Here is an 11,588-nt window from a genome sequence, read left to right as displayed (position 1 = left end):
AGCAAATGCAATTGATGCAAGATGGCTCTTCTGGACAGTCAAGTGAAAGGGCTGTTTTTATTCTGGAGTCTGGTCTATATTTGAGTGGGTGTACGGACCATTATAATTCCTGCTCCCACGCGAAGGCGAGCAAATTACACACAAGCACTCAGGACTGGACACAACAAGTATCATAAAGTGCCAAACGCCTTCATTTTAGGTCATCCATTACTGCTCTGTTTATTGTCAGGATCACAACAAGTTAGAGTTTAAAAATCTGCATTTTAACATGGTTTAGGGAACAAAACATCATAACATGGATTCAATTTTTATAGCTAGTAAGCACATTGTATTTAAGTCATACTCAAAATGACACACTGAAAACTCCAAACCAAAAAAGCCTTTATTGTGTAGGCAGAGTACGAGAAGAATGCAGCTATTAGACTATTAAAATAACAATCACCCAGTCAAGACTTATGCATTGCACACACATCAAAATTTAACAGCAGACTGTTGGAAATAAACAATAACATAACAAAATAATTATCTTGAAATTTAACAGCATACATTAAGTACAAGTTCAAACAGCAAGTTCCCATGTACTAAAGTATGGAACTCTAAAAAGAACCAGTCAACCATTCACTGCACAAAGTGGTCTTACAGTCTTTTAATTGCATCATCGATGTCCGACATTTGTTCCTTCAGCTGATTCCACTGCTCAGGATTCAACGAGATGCCTGAGGGTGATTCAATACAATTGATGGAACAAAAACATCTAGGCTATAAGACAGTAATCAAATGAAAGAAATATTTTAAATGAAATGTTTTACCTGCACTTAACCTGTTAACCTTCACGAGGACGCCGACACAATAAATTGTTCTTTGTTTAAATTAGTTCAAAGTGATATTAGATTTAATGAAATTAACTTGACAAACTATACATCATTAAAAAGATCTAAGACTCAAGCTTCAGTATTTGACCCATTTTATTCCGAGAAACTTATAGTAACAGTTATGTCTTAATTTGTTTTTAGGAGTTATGAAAATGAAAAAAGTAGTCGATACCTTTAATATGAATTATGACCGTCAGCTGCTCCAATTAAAAAAAAAAAAAAAAAAAAACTCTGTCTTGAAAGCGCTTGACAAAACAACGTCCCTCAGGGCTTTTAGTTCAAAAGTCTGCAGATTTGGTGAAATATTGGATTTTACATCAAATTTCGATTTGACAGCACTAATTTATATTTATATATAGTGCGCGCAGAATTATTAGGCACGTTGATTTTCTGATCATATTTTATTCCCAGGAACATTTTGCCAATTCCAAACCATATTAATCTTAATAACTACTATTCATTTTGTATTTAATCATTTATAAGTGATATATAATTGTTCATGAAGGCTGGAAATGAAAAACGCCTTTAATTCAGGTGTGCAGAATTATTAGGCATGTTTTCTTTTACAGATAAAATAAGCCAAAAAAGAGATTTAACTAAGACTGAAAAGTCAAAAAATATTAAATCCCCATGAGAAGGATGCGATACTAATGCAATACTAGAGATTGCAGTTAAGGCATGACCATTGGAAATAGTGTTGTTTTTGGCGGCCGGTTTTAATTTTAGTTTTAGTCTAGTCTTTGTGTCAAGCTGTCGTTTTAGTTTTTATTAGTTTTAGTCACGTTCATACTCTTTTTAGTCTAGTCAAGTTTTAGTCGACGAAAACTGATGACATTTTAGTCTAGTTTTAGTCAATGAAAATTGTATTTTAGTCTCTTTTTAGGAATGCAATTCTATTTAACCCAGTCAATATAGAATTTCAAAACAAGGTTATCTTATTATAGCCTATTTAGTATATTTAGGGCTGTGGCGGTGGCAGTTTTTTTACCACCGCGGTAATGGACCAACTACCGGCGGTGGTTCGGGGGTTATTTAAAAAAAATAAAAACTCGTTTTATATTTTCACACAAAGACGCCTGATATAGCAGAATATAGCCAACCACTCTGCGCATGTGGGACACGAGCAGAAAAGAGACCATCGATCTCTTTATAATATCTAATCTTCGTGTTTTCTACTTAAATTGGTCTGAATAGCGAATTTTATCCTCCACATGGGCAAAATATTTAGGCTATGTTTGAGATTGCGCTGCCAGAGAAAGTGAAACTAAAAATCACCCGCGCGTGTGAAACGCGCTTTACAACTAAACTTGACGCGCCCTATGTCTAATATAAGAAACACAAACTGTGTTAAAAAGAATTTGACATGCAAGTACAAATGTATGCTATACTTTACCACAGTAAAGAATACGAATATAATAGGCCTAATTAAAAGCGAACCAATGAAGAAACGTGTATAATCCCTTTAGAAAATGGGTGAGACGTGAGTGAAGATTTGGGAAAAGAAACAAGAGATTCCATGCAGGGATGAGTCACGATTTTTGGATATTCGATTAGTTTATTTAATTATAGAATATCGAATAGGTTGTGCGATAATTCTCTAAAATAAAATCTCCATGTTCTGGTGCTGATGCGATGACGCGTTCATGTAACCAGAGACGCTGCCATAACGCACATAACAGCTGTCACAAAGAACCAGCAAAAGTAATGATTATGAATGTGTCAAATATATCAATGAGACATTTTAATAGAAAAACTAATGGAATAATATTGTTAAATTCGCTGATAATTGGGTGACCAGATCGCAAACCAGAATTTAAAGCCGACAAAGCTATGGGTTCACGCACAACTCTCTCATTCGTCGTGACGTTATAACATTTCTTCTCGTCTCGTTTTGGTCAAAGAAAATGAGGAGACATTTTAGCATAGTTTTTATTTTGTAAGCCACATTTAGTCTCGTTTTTATTCGTCAACGATAATGCATCATACATGTATTTTAGTCATCGTCACATGACCATGCATTTACGTCTCGTCTCGTTTTCGTCAGGTGAAAACGGTTCGTTGACGACAATATTTCGTCAGAATTTTCGTTGATGAAAGCAACACTAATTGGAAAGTGAAATGCTCATTGGGTCAGCAGGGTTAGACAAATACAGGTGGAGAAGATAAGACACATGTTAACTGCAAAAGAATGAAGAATTAAGGTGAAGAATTAAGTGTGAAACCATCAAGAACCCTTTAGTCTCCAGCGCCACCAAAATTCCAAAAAAATCTCCATAAAAGCATCTAATGCACCATATATTCCTAAATATGTATTTTACATACATATCTCAGTTTACTTATTGTAGAAACTAAATCCAAATTAATCCATCCATGACCCGGTTTAGCAGATTTACCTTTCCTGGTGGAATCAATACATATTTCTATTGATGATCACCTTGGTTATTGTTTGGGTTTAGAGCAAATTTTTTGGTTTAAAAAATTACATTACATTCCTTGAAATTGACCCGAAACTTTGGCCGAATCAAGCAGATTATCAGGAGGCGCAGGCAACCATGCAATGAAAGTAGTCAATGATCACGCCGAGAGAGGAGTGGCTCTGATTCAAGAATACAATGGCTATCTCACACACTCTGAAGAACAATTGCAGTTTCTCCTTCATGTGGTGGAAGATCACCGACGGATCTATCCAGACTGCAAAAAGTCAACACTGGCTGCTGAGCATCAGAAATGAGGGATTGTTGAAAACTTTTTGCACTTTTTGAGATTGTTGTCATTGTTGTTACGTCAGTGTTGCTCTGATTTCAATAAAATGTAGTTAATTTGCAACAACTTTTAATATTACTTGCATATCACAATAACGCCGCACAGCTTAACCCAGGCAATCTTCCACATGATTGAGCTACCTCTAAATATCATTTTTTTTTGTCAACATTTTGGCATATTTCTAATTTTGAAGTTAAAAGGAACAGTTTAAGAACTGAAAAAAAAAAAAAAAAATTGGACTTGATAAGGACCACCCTACTGCTGACCCAATGAACATTTCACTTTCCAATGGTCATGCCTTAACTGCAATCTGTAGTATTGCATTCTTCTTATGGAGATATAATAATTTTTTACTTTTAAGTCTGAGTAAAATCTTTTTCTTGCTTATTTTATCTGTAAAAGAAAACGTGCCTAATAATTCTGCACACCTGATAATATATACACACACACACACACACATATATACACATACACACATATATATATACAATATAAAAAAAAAAAAAATATATATATATATATATATATATATATATATATATATATATATATATATATATAAAATATAAGGTGTTTTTTGTACAGTACTGTGCAAAAGTCTTAGGCATGTTAATCCCCCCCCCCCAAAAAAAATGGTTTTAAGTCAGTTATTTATATCTTTTGCTGTAGTGTGTCAGTAGGGAATATCAGTTTACATTTCCAAACATTCTTTTTGCCATTAATTGTAATAATCCAGTGAGATTTGTGTATGCACAAGGAGTCTGACAACAGCCAGTATGATCTGATCTCACCATCATCAAGTCCGTCTGTGATTACATAAAGAAACAGAAAAAACTGAGACTGATGCTTGATGCTGACAAGATGCTTGAAGAAACCTTCCTGCAAAGCTACCTGAAAAACTATGCGCAAGTGTACCTGGACAAAAGCCGTTTTAAATGCAAAGGGTCGTACACCATATATTGATTTGAATTAGTTAATAGAAGTTAAATCATAAATTAATTCAATGTGTGATTTTATTTTTAAAAGCATTCTCACTTTACAGCATTTTAACACAAGTGCCAGTACTTTTCACAGTACTGTAGCTTTGCAGGAAGGTTTCTTCAAGCATCTTGGAGACATTCCCGCAGTTCTTCTGGATTTAGTCTGTGTGAGTTTTTTCTGTTTCTTCATGTAATCACAGACGGACTCGATGATGGTGAGATCAGATCATCCTGGCTGTTGTCAGACTCCTTGTGCATACACAAATCTCAATGGATTATTACAATTAATGGCAAAAAGAATGTTTGGAAATAGTTGGGGGGGGGGGGGTTATTAACATGCCTAAGACTTTTGCACAGTACAGTACATAGAAAAAGTCTTTGATTTTTGAGTTCAGCTCATGAAAAATGGGGGCAAAAACAAAAGTGTTGCATTAATAATTTTGTTCAGTGTATGTATATATATATATATATATATATATATATGCCTGCATAGTTACCTTTTTTTCCAGGCTTCATTTCACCAGCTTGGTCCATCCAGTACTCTCGAACGTCAATCAAAACCTTGCCTTTGAAATCCCTGACGCTGACGTATCTCAGCTTCCCAATCTGACACGTATCAGAACATGAATGAGCCACAAATGACAATTAATTTGAAGAACAGTACATTTCAGATTTATCATTGATCAATAACACTGCTTACAGTCAAACACTGAAGAATTTGAAGAACATCAAAACAGTATAAAATGCTGGTTCCAATGCAAAATTACTTCAGAACCTTTATGCATACTCTATATTCAACCTTTATGTGTATACTGTAGGAGTTTTTGCCCTTAAATAAACTGGAACAACAAAGAATTGATAAGAGACACAAAGAAACTAAAAATAGACGATATGCCAGAGTTAAATATGTTAGCTGACTAGTCCATAGAAAAAGTAAGTCTGCATTTCAGATCAAGAATACATAAATTGTTTGTAAAAATATATATATTTTTGCTAGCACAGATTTCTATATTGTATTACACTATTGCTAACCGGGAGTAAGATAATTCAAGTCAAATCAGTATTACATGCCCATGTATTTATTTACTTGCAATATTGACACAACGTGATATTGAATCGAATCATTGACTTGATCATTATAATCAAATTCAATCATGAGACCAGTGACGATTTACACCCATACTTGCAAAGTAGTTTTGTAATAAGTGAGATCAAGTATATTAATAAAATAATAATAATAAAAAATCTCAACCTGGAACATGTTATCATCACTGTTTCTGTCACTCTTAGCAGAGCCGCTCGGTTTGGAGGTCTCTCCGCTTTTCTGCTTTTTTGCAGGCTTCTCAGGAGCGCTGGCCTTCTTTCTTTTGGCCTTTGGTGAAAATAAGGACACACATTTAAGAACTAAATCAGAACTAAAAATGACTATATATGGTTTCCAACTGCAAAGGCTACATTAATTGTGATGCATTCGTGTAAATCCATGTTCATACCTTTGTTTCTGTATCACTGTCTGAATCACTGCCAGAAGAGGAAGACAGCACTTCTTTAGTCTTAGGCATGCTGCTGAACACAAACAAGAATCATTTTTATGTAAACATTATTCAACACTGCCCCCATATGGCCACTTAAAGAACCTTACAATCATCTTAAAAACCACAGACATTTCTGTTGTCAATATACATGTTCCAAGGCATAATCAGCTTTAATGAAAAGCAATCTCAACAAAATAATTATTTTGTATATCCTTATCCAACAGTCACAAACATTTAAAGAATCTGTGTAAATTCATTAGTCAAAGGTGTGAGAAACCCTGTTTTATAATATATATAATCTCTATTCACCAAATGGGCCCGTGGTGTGAAAACATGTGCTTTATACTACCTGCTATATTAACATTACAGAACTTAAAGGAATTATCTTCTAATTACCTTCCAACCAAAATTTAACTTAAACGTAAAGTAAAGAAATGCTAGAAAAAAGGTTCATTAAAATAATACAAAAATCATGAAATAACAACAAATGCCATATATCTATATAATTTGTCATCACTGCACAAGTGTTACACAATGTTGCTTCTATGCAAAAAATAAATCACAAGTGATTACTCAGAACAAACTAATAACTTATCTGACACCAAATTATTTAAAATGTTTACTTATTAATAGTAATGGTTCAACTACTAACTATTAATAATCATATTGTAATGGGTGAAATCTGAGGGCAGGCACTGTAAACAGTTTCATGAGATTTTTAAAGATTTTATTGAATTTCGAGACCTTCTCTGACCTGGAATCCAATCATAAGATTCACTGATATTCCCAGGGTTTGCATTATTACTATGGGAATATGAGGTTTATTTTAACGAGTCGACCAATATTGGTTCTTAAAAAGTACTTAAGTAAACATTCTAAAACCACATGCAACACACATTTCCTAGCTCTAACATGCGCCATAGAGACACGATTTTCAATGTTTCTTAATCTAGCCTAACGTTACTTGAATTTTGCATAGATTTTTAAAAGCTGTCAGAACTAGAGCTGCGCATCCCTTCCGTTTCGCCGATCGCAGCGTAATTACGAGAGGATTGTCATCTTGGTGATCCAAGATGAAGCAAGAGTTGAGGCTTCCCCGATCAATAATGCCTTCGCTTCAGCGATTTGCTTTCACATACGGGGACGGACGACATCAAATTGATTTATTGGGTTTGTTCAAACAAGACTACGTTAACTGCTGTAGTTCAAACACCGGCGAGTATAGCGGGGCTGATCAAGGGCCTTGCATCCCAAATCTAAGGTGGAAAAATAGGCCCTGAATGACACATTCCGTTTTTGTATGATTGGTCTTTATATAATTGTCCATGTTTGTGCGTTCATTTATCAAGTGCATATCTAAAAGTGACGGTTTACTATTCGCTTTTATATTAATTGAATAGGACTTACGTTTACGTAGTGCAGTGGGTTGTAACAGTCAGTCACGCTTAGCGGCGGGAAGTCGAGGAATCGAGAACCAACCAAAAGGCTAATAACGTCTTAGAGGGCATTGTGGGAAATGTAGTTCTCATTGATCTTTCAGACCGGTGTCATGAGAAATCGAGTCCTCCCCCCCGCCCCAGGAATTGGGTCTCCTTGAGGACCCAGGCGGTATGCCTGAAAAAAAGTTGTTGTCACGGTGTCTCGACTAGCCTAATCATTACCTATTTAACTATTGTATGATGTTTATTAGGCTACATTAAGTGCACAAACAACGTGCTTGAAATATAAAACGAATGCCTGTGTATTGTACAATAAAACAAACTAGAAAAGAACCATGCCTAACAATTTATATAGGATATTGGAATAAGGATTTATAAGGATTGTTGGAACGTACTATGTAATACTAAGTAATTTAATATTAATTTTACACAACAATTGTAATGTTGTGGTATAGTATATAATAATACTAGCCTATAATAATTTTTTTAAATAAATATATAATGCTTTTTCACACAAATATCATTCATTTGAAACATGTAATTGGGAACTAAATTGGAAGCAAAAAACATACCTAATATAAGCTAAGCTAGCAGACTAATCGGGTATGCTATGATAGACTAGTACATAAGCTAACTAAAAAACAGTAAGAACGAGAAATGCTTAATTTCACAGCCTATAGCTTCTGTTGTATATAAACCATGTAATTTAAAAGACATTAATGGTCATGGTAACGCGTTTCAAACAATATAGATCATAGTCTAATTGTAAATCTGCAGGAATTGTAATCAGGTGCTAAAAATAGCCTACTATTATTTTGCTATAAAAGACCATCAAAAGTCAGTTGAACCAATGGGATCACTCGGGCATCCTAAAGGAGACCCGATTCCTGGGGGGGGGGGGGGGTCGATTTCTCACCACACTTGGACGTTTGTCAATGTCTCTCACAAGAAGGCGAGAGAGTTTTAAAGTAATGCTGTTGATGAAACTCATAATTTATTTTGCTATGATTGTTCGGCTGTTAAGTCATACCCAGAAGTTGGATTATGGTGGGAAAATAACAAATCTGGGTTTTATAACTCTTATGTTATGTGTGGGGATACACTTTCAATGCTTAAAGTCACCATTAAATCTTTTTTTATTATTATTATATTTATGGATATAAGTATTTATTATAAATGATTTGTCTGTGCATTTTTTTTTATTCACGTGCCCTTGTAATCTTCCCCTTCAGCTTGCAATGACATCTAGATGCATTCACACCATGTCATAATTATGAGATTGTAAAAAGCGCTCACGTCCTCGTAGAACTCGTAATTACAACTTGTAAACTGGGAATGACTGCTGCATATCCTGACTGCTGCAGTTTCATATTGGCTTTGATGTTGCCATAGAAACGCATAATTAGGAGTCTGAGGCCATGAACAGTAGAATGTCACGTGTTGTCTTCTTGTAAAAATGCAATTACGACATGGCCTGCCCTGAACTAAAGACTTTATAGCCGTGCCCCAATTCAGAGGCTGCATCTTTCGAAGGCTACGAAGGTCGGACCGAGCATTGTGGAATGGGACAGTCTAGCCTAGAGAGTATTGTTCTTGTTTTTTAATTTTTTTTTATTTACATTTGTATCATTAGATATTTGAGTAAGTTGAAACCCAATACTTATATTTAAAAGTGTAATTCGGCATTTTCTCTCAAAACATCCTCTCGTCACTAGCGCGCATTGAATTCTGGCAAGGCCGTGAAGGATCCATCTGTTATGCCCTAACGAAGGAAGGATGCATTTGGAGGAGCCATTTGAATGTCCGAAGGTTTGAGTGTCCGAAATCGCCCCCATACCCTCATTCACTATTCTCTACATTAGTCCACTAATAAAGTTCTCTTGAGAGAGTGAATGAAAACAAGTGAGTGAATTCGGACACTGGGTGTGCCGGAAAGTGCTGCCGCTTTTGCATAGTTTGTGCTTGCTGTTTAATTATTTAAAACCTAGCAAAATGGCAGCTACAGTAGTAAGATTAAATTATTTATCTTGAACCCTGTCATGGAAAGTATGTACAATTTAATTATCAATTAAAAACGAATTTATACATTACACTGTAGCCACATTGGACCAGCGGCCTCGAAAATGGACACAGCCTTTGAATGGGAGAAAGTGCAACAATTTGACGGAATAAGTCCCGCCTTTTAAATAAAAGAGCCAATCGCCAATTGATAAAGTCATCGCGTCACTGCAGCTGCTGTCAGAAGTTCCGGATGCTATAAAAACAGATGCGCGCTTAGGACTGAACATGCGCATTAGCTGCTCCAGCCTTAAAAATAAGCTTTTTAACGCTATTTGAATGAAATCAGATTTATGATATTGTTGTTGTCAGATTTCAAATATGAAATTTAATCGTAAGCTTGGTGAACAGCTTTGGAGAATTTGATATTTCTCCATTCAAAGAGAAGCTTTACTTGCATGACTGAACTCCCTGAAAGGCATTTCAAAGATGGCCGGAGAGTGAAATGGCTTGCATGAAAGGGACTTTTCCTGAACGCAGTATCTCTTCTCTGATGGTGTGTTCACTGGCGTGAGGGCGGGACAACCTGTCACTCACATGAGATCACAGCAATAGCAAACAACAACCATCTAATCAATTCCTAATGGACAAAATCAAGTGCCACCCAATTTTTTTTTCTTGTTTAAGCCATTTCACTTGGATATACATCACAATAGGAAAGAAAACACTATCACAACTTCTGTTTCATGCTTTAAACACTCTTTCCAGAGTTTGTTGACATGCATGCAAAACAAGCCTTTTTGTTGGCTACCTTCGTATTCTGTCTACAGAGGGAGCAATTTTCATATTTTATCAGCTCAGTATTTTTTTTAAATAATTGGTTGAGTTAATCACTCACTCATAACAATAACACAAAATACCAATGTAATGCTGAAACAAATAAACATGTTTTATAGTGAACAGATTCAAAAGAACAGAGACATTAAGAGGAATCAAACAACAAAATAACAGTGATAATATGGTGTACATTCAAATTTTAATTGATCTAAAATGAATACATTATGGCAAATTAATTTGAATAAACTCAGCATATTTAGTGTTTAAGTTTGTTTCGTAGGCCTATATGGGCCATTCTACAGAATTTGTTCAAAGTTCAGAGTTGGAAACGTCTTTTTCCCCAAATTTTGTATGTTTTCTAATTGTATAATATCCAAGGTACACGTTTCTAGTAATTGTGCAGTTAATTATCATATTGTAATTTCAGAAAGTTTTGGAATATTTTTCCTCTCCCCAAATTGGTCATTACCGAAACACAATAATAAATTTCATAAGAAGGCCTATATTGACCTATTAATATTTTGTTTACATCTACCTTGTAAATATTTTTTTTGCTATTTAAAAAAAAAGTTTTCACAGGTAAATCAATAACAATTACAATTTTAACAATATTTCAAGTGTAATTTATAAGATTTGTTGTATTTTGATTTCAATCTTTCTATGTAAAAGGCATTAAGTTAATCATACTGATTTCAAAGTTAAGGATTCATTAGTTTGAATATACATTGAACCAAACATATATATATATATATATATATATATATATATATATATATATATATATATATATATATATATATATATATATATATATCTTAGTTGATAATTCAATATAGTTTATTTTTGACAAAACATCCATGTTTCGGTCGTAATGGCACATTTTCGGTAATGTTTTGGTAGCGACCACATCACATTACAGAATTTTAACTCACATACTAAAACACTACTAAAACATATACTAATGTACTGTACTAAACTGTACTAAAATTTTGTTTATTTCCGCCAAATAAATGATTATGTGTTCCTTTTTGTCACTACCAAAACAATGATGACATGTTTCGGTCATGACTGTTTCGGTAGCGACAATTTTAGATTTTGAGCATAGCTCAAAGATGCTAATCAGCAGTTAACTAGCACAGTTCTGAACAGTTGTACACACATGAA

At 34.5% G+C, this 11,588-nt stretch overlaps 1 protein-coding gene across 2 annotated transcripts; it reads right to left on the bottom strand.

The window, feature by feature from the left end:
* Positions 1–364: 364 nt before the first annotated feature.
* On the bottom strand, positions 365–7,753 carry sub1b (SUB1 regulator of transcription b). 2 transcript variants are annotated; one of them, XM_081366966.1, is made up of 5 exons: positions 7,558–7,753; positions 6,109–6,178; positions 5,868–5,987; positions 5,113–5,221; positions 365–716 (listed from the first exon to the last, which is right to left on the bottom strand). In XM_081366966.1, the coding sequence occupies exons 2-5, from the start codon at positions 6,175–6,177 to the stop codon at positions 637–639; spliced, it is 378 nt and encodes a 125-aa protein (XP_081223092.1). In that variant the 5' UTR covers position 6,178; positions 7,558–7,753; the 3' UTR covers positions 365–636. The 2 variants fall into 2 exon arrangements, with proteins under 2 accessions (XP_081223092.1, XP_081223093.1); XM_081366967.1 differs by having other exon boundaries at positions 6,109–6,181; positions 7,558–7,656.
* Between the last annotated feature and the right edge of the window lie 3,835 nt (positions 7,754–11,588).

Source organism: Scardinius erythrophthalmus (assembly GCF_964197995.2).
Source record: "Scardinius erythrophthalmus genome assembly, chromosome: 5".
Lineage (NCBI taxonomy): Eukaryota > Metazoa > Chordata > Actinopteri > Cypriniformes > Leuciscidae > Scardinius > Scardinius erythrophthalmus.
Note: the sequence above shows the minus strand (reverse complement) of the source record. Positions and strands in the feature narration are given on the sequence as shown.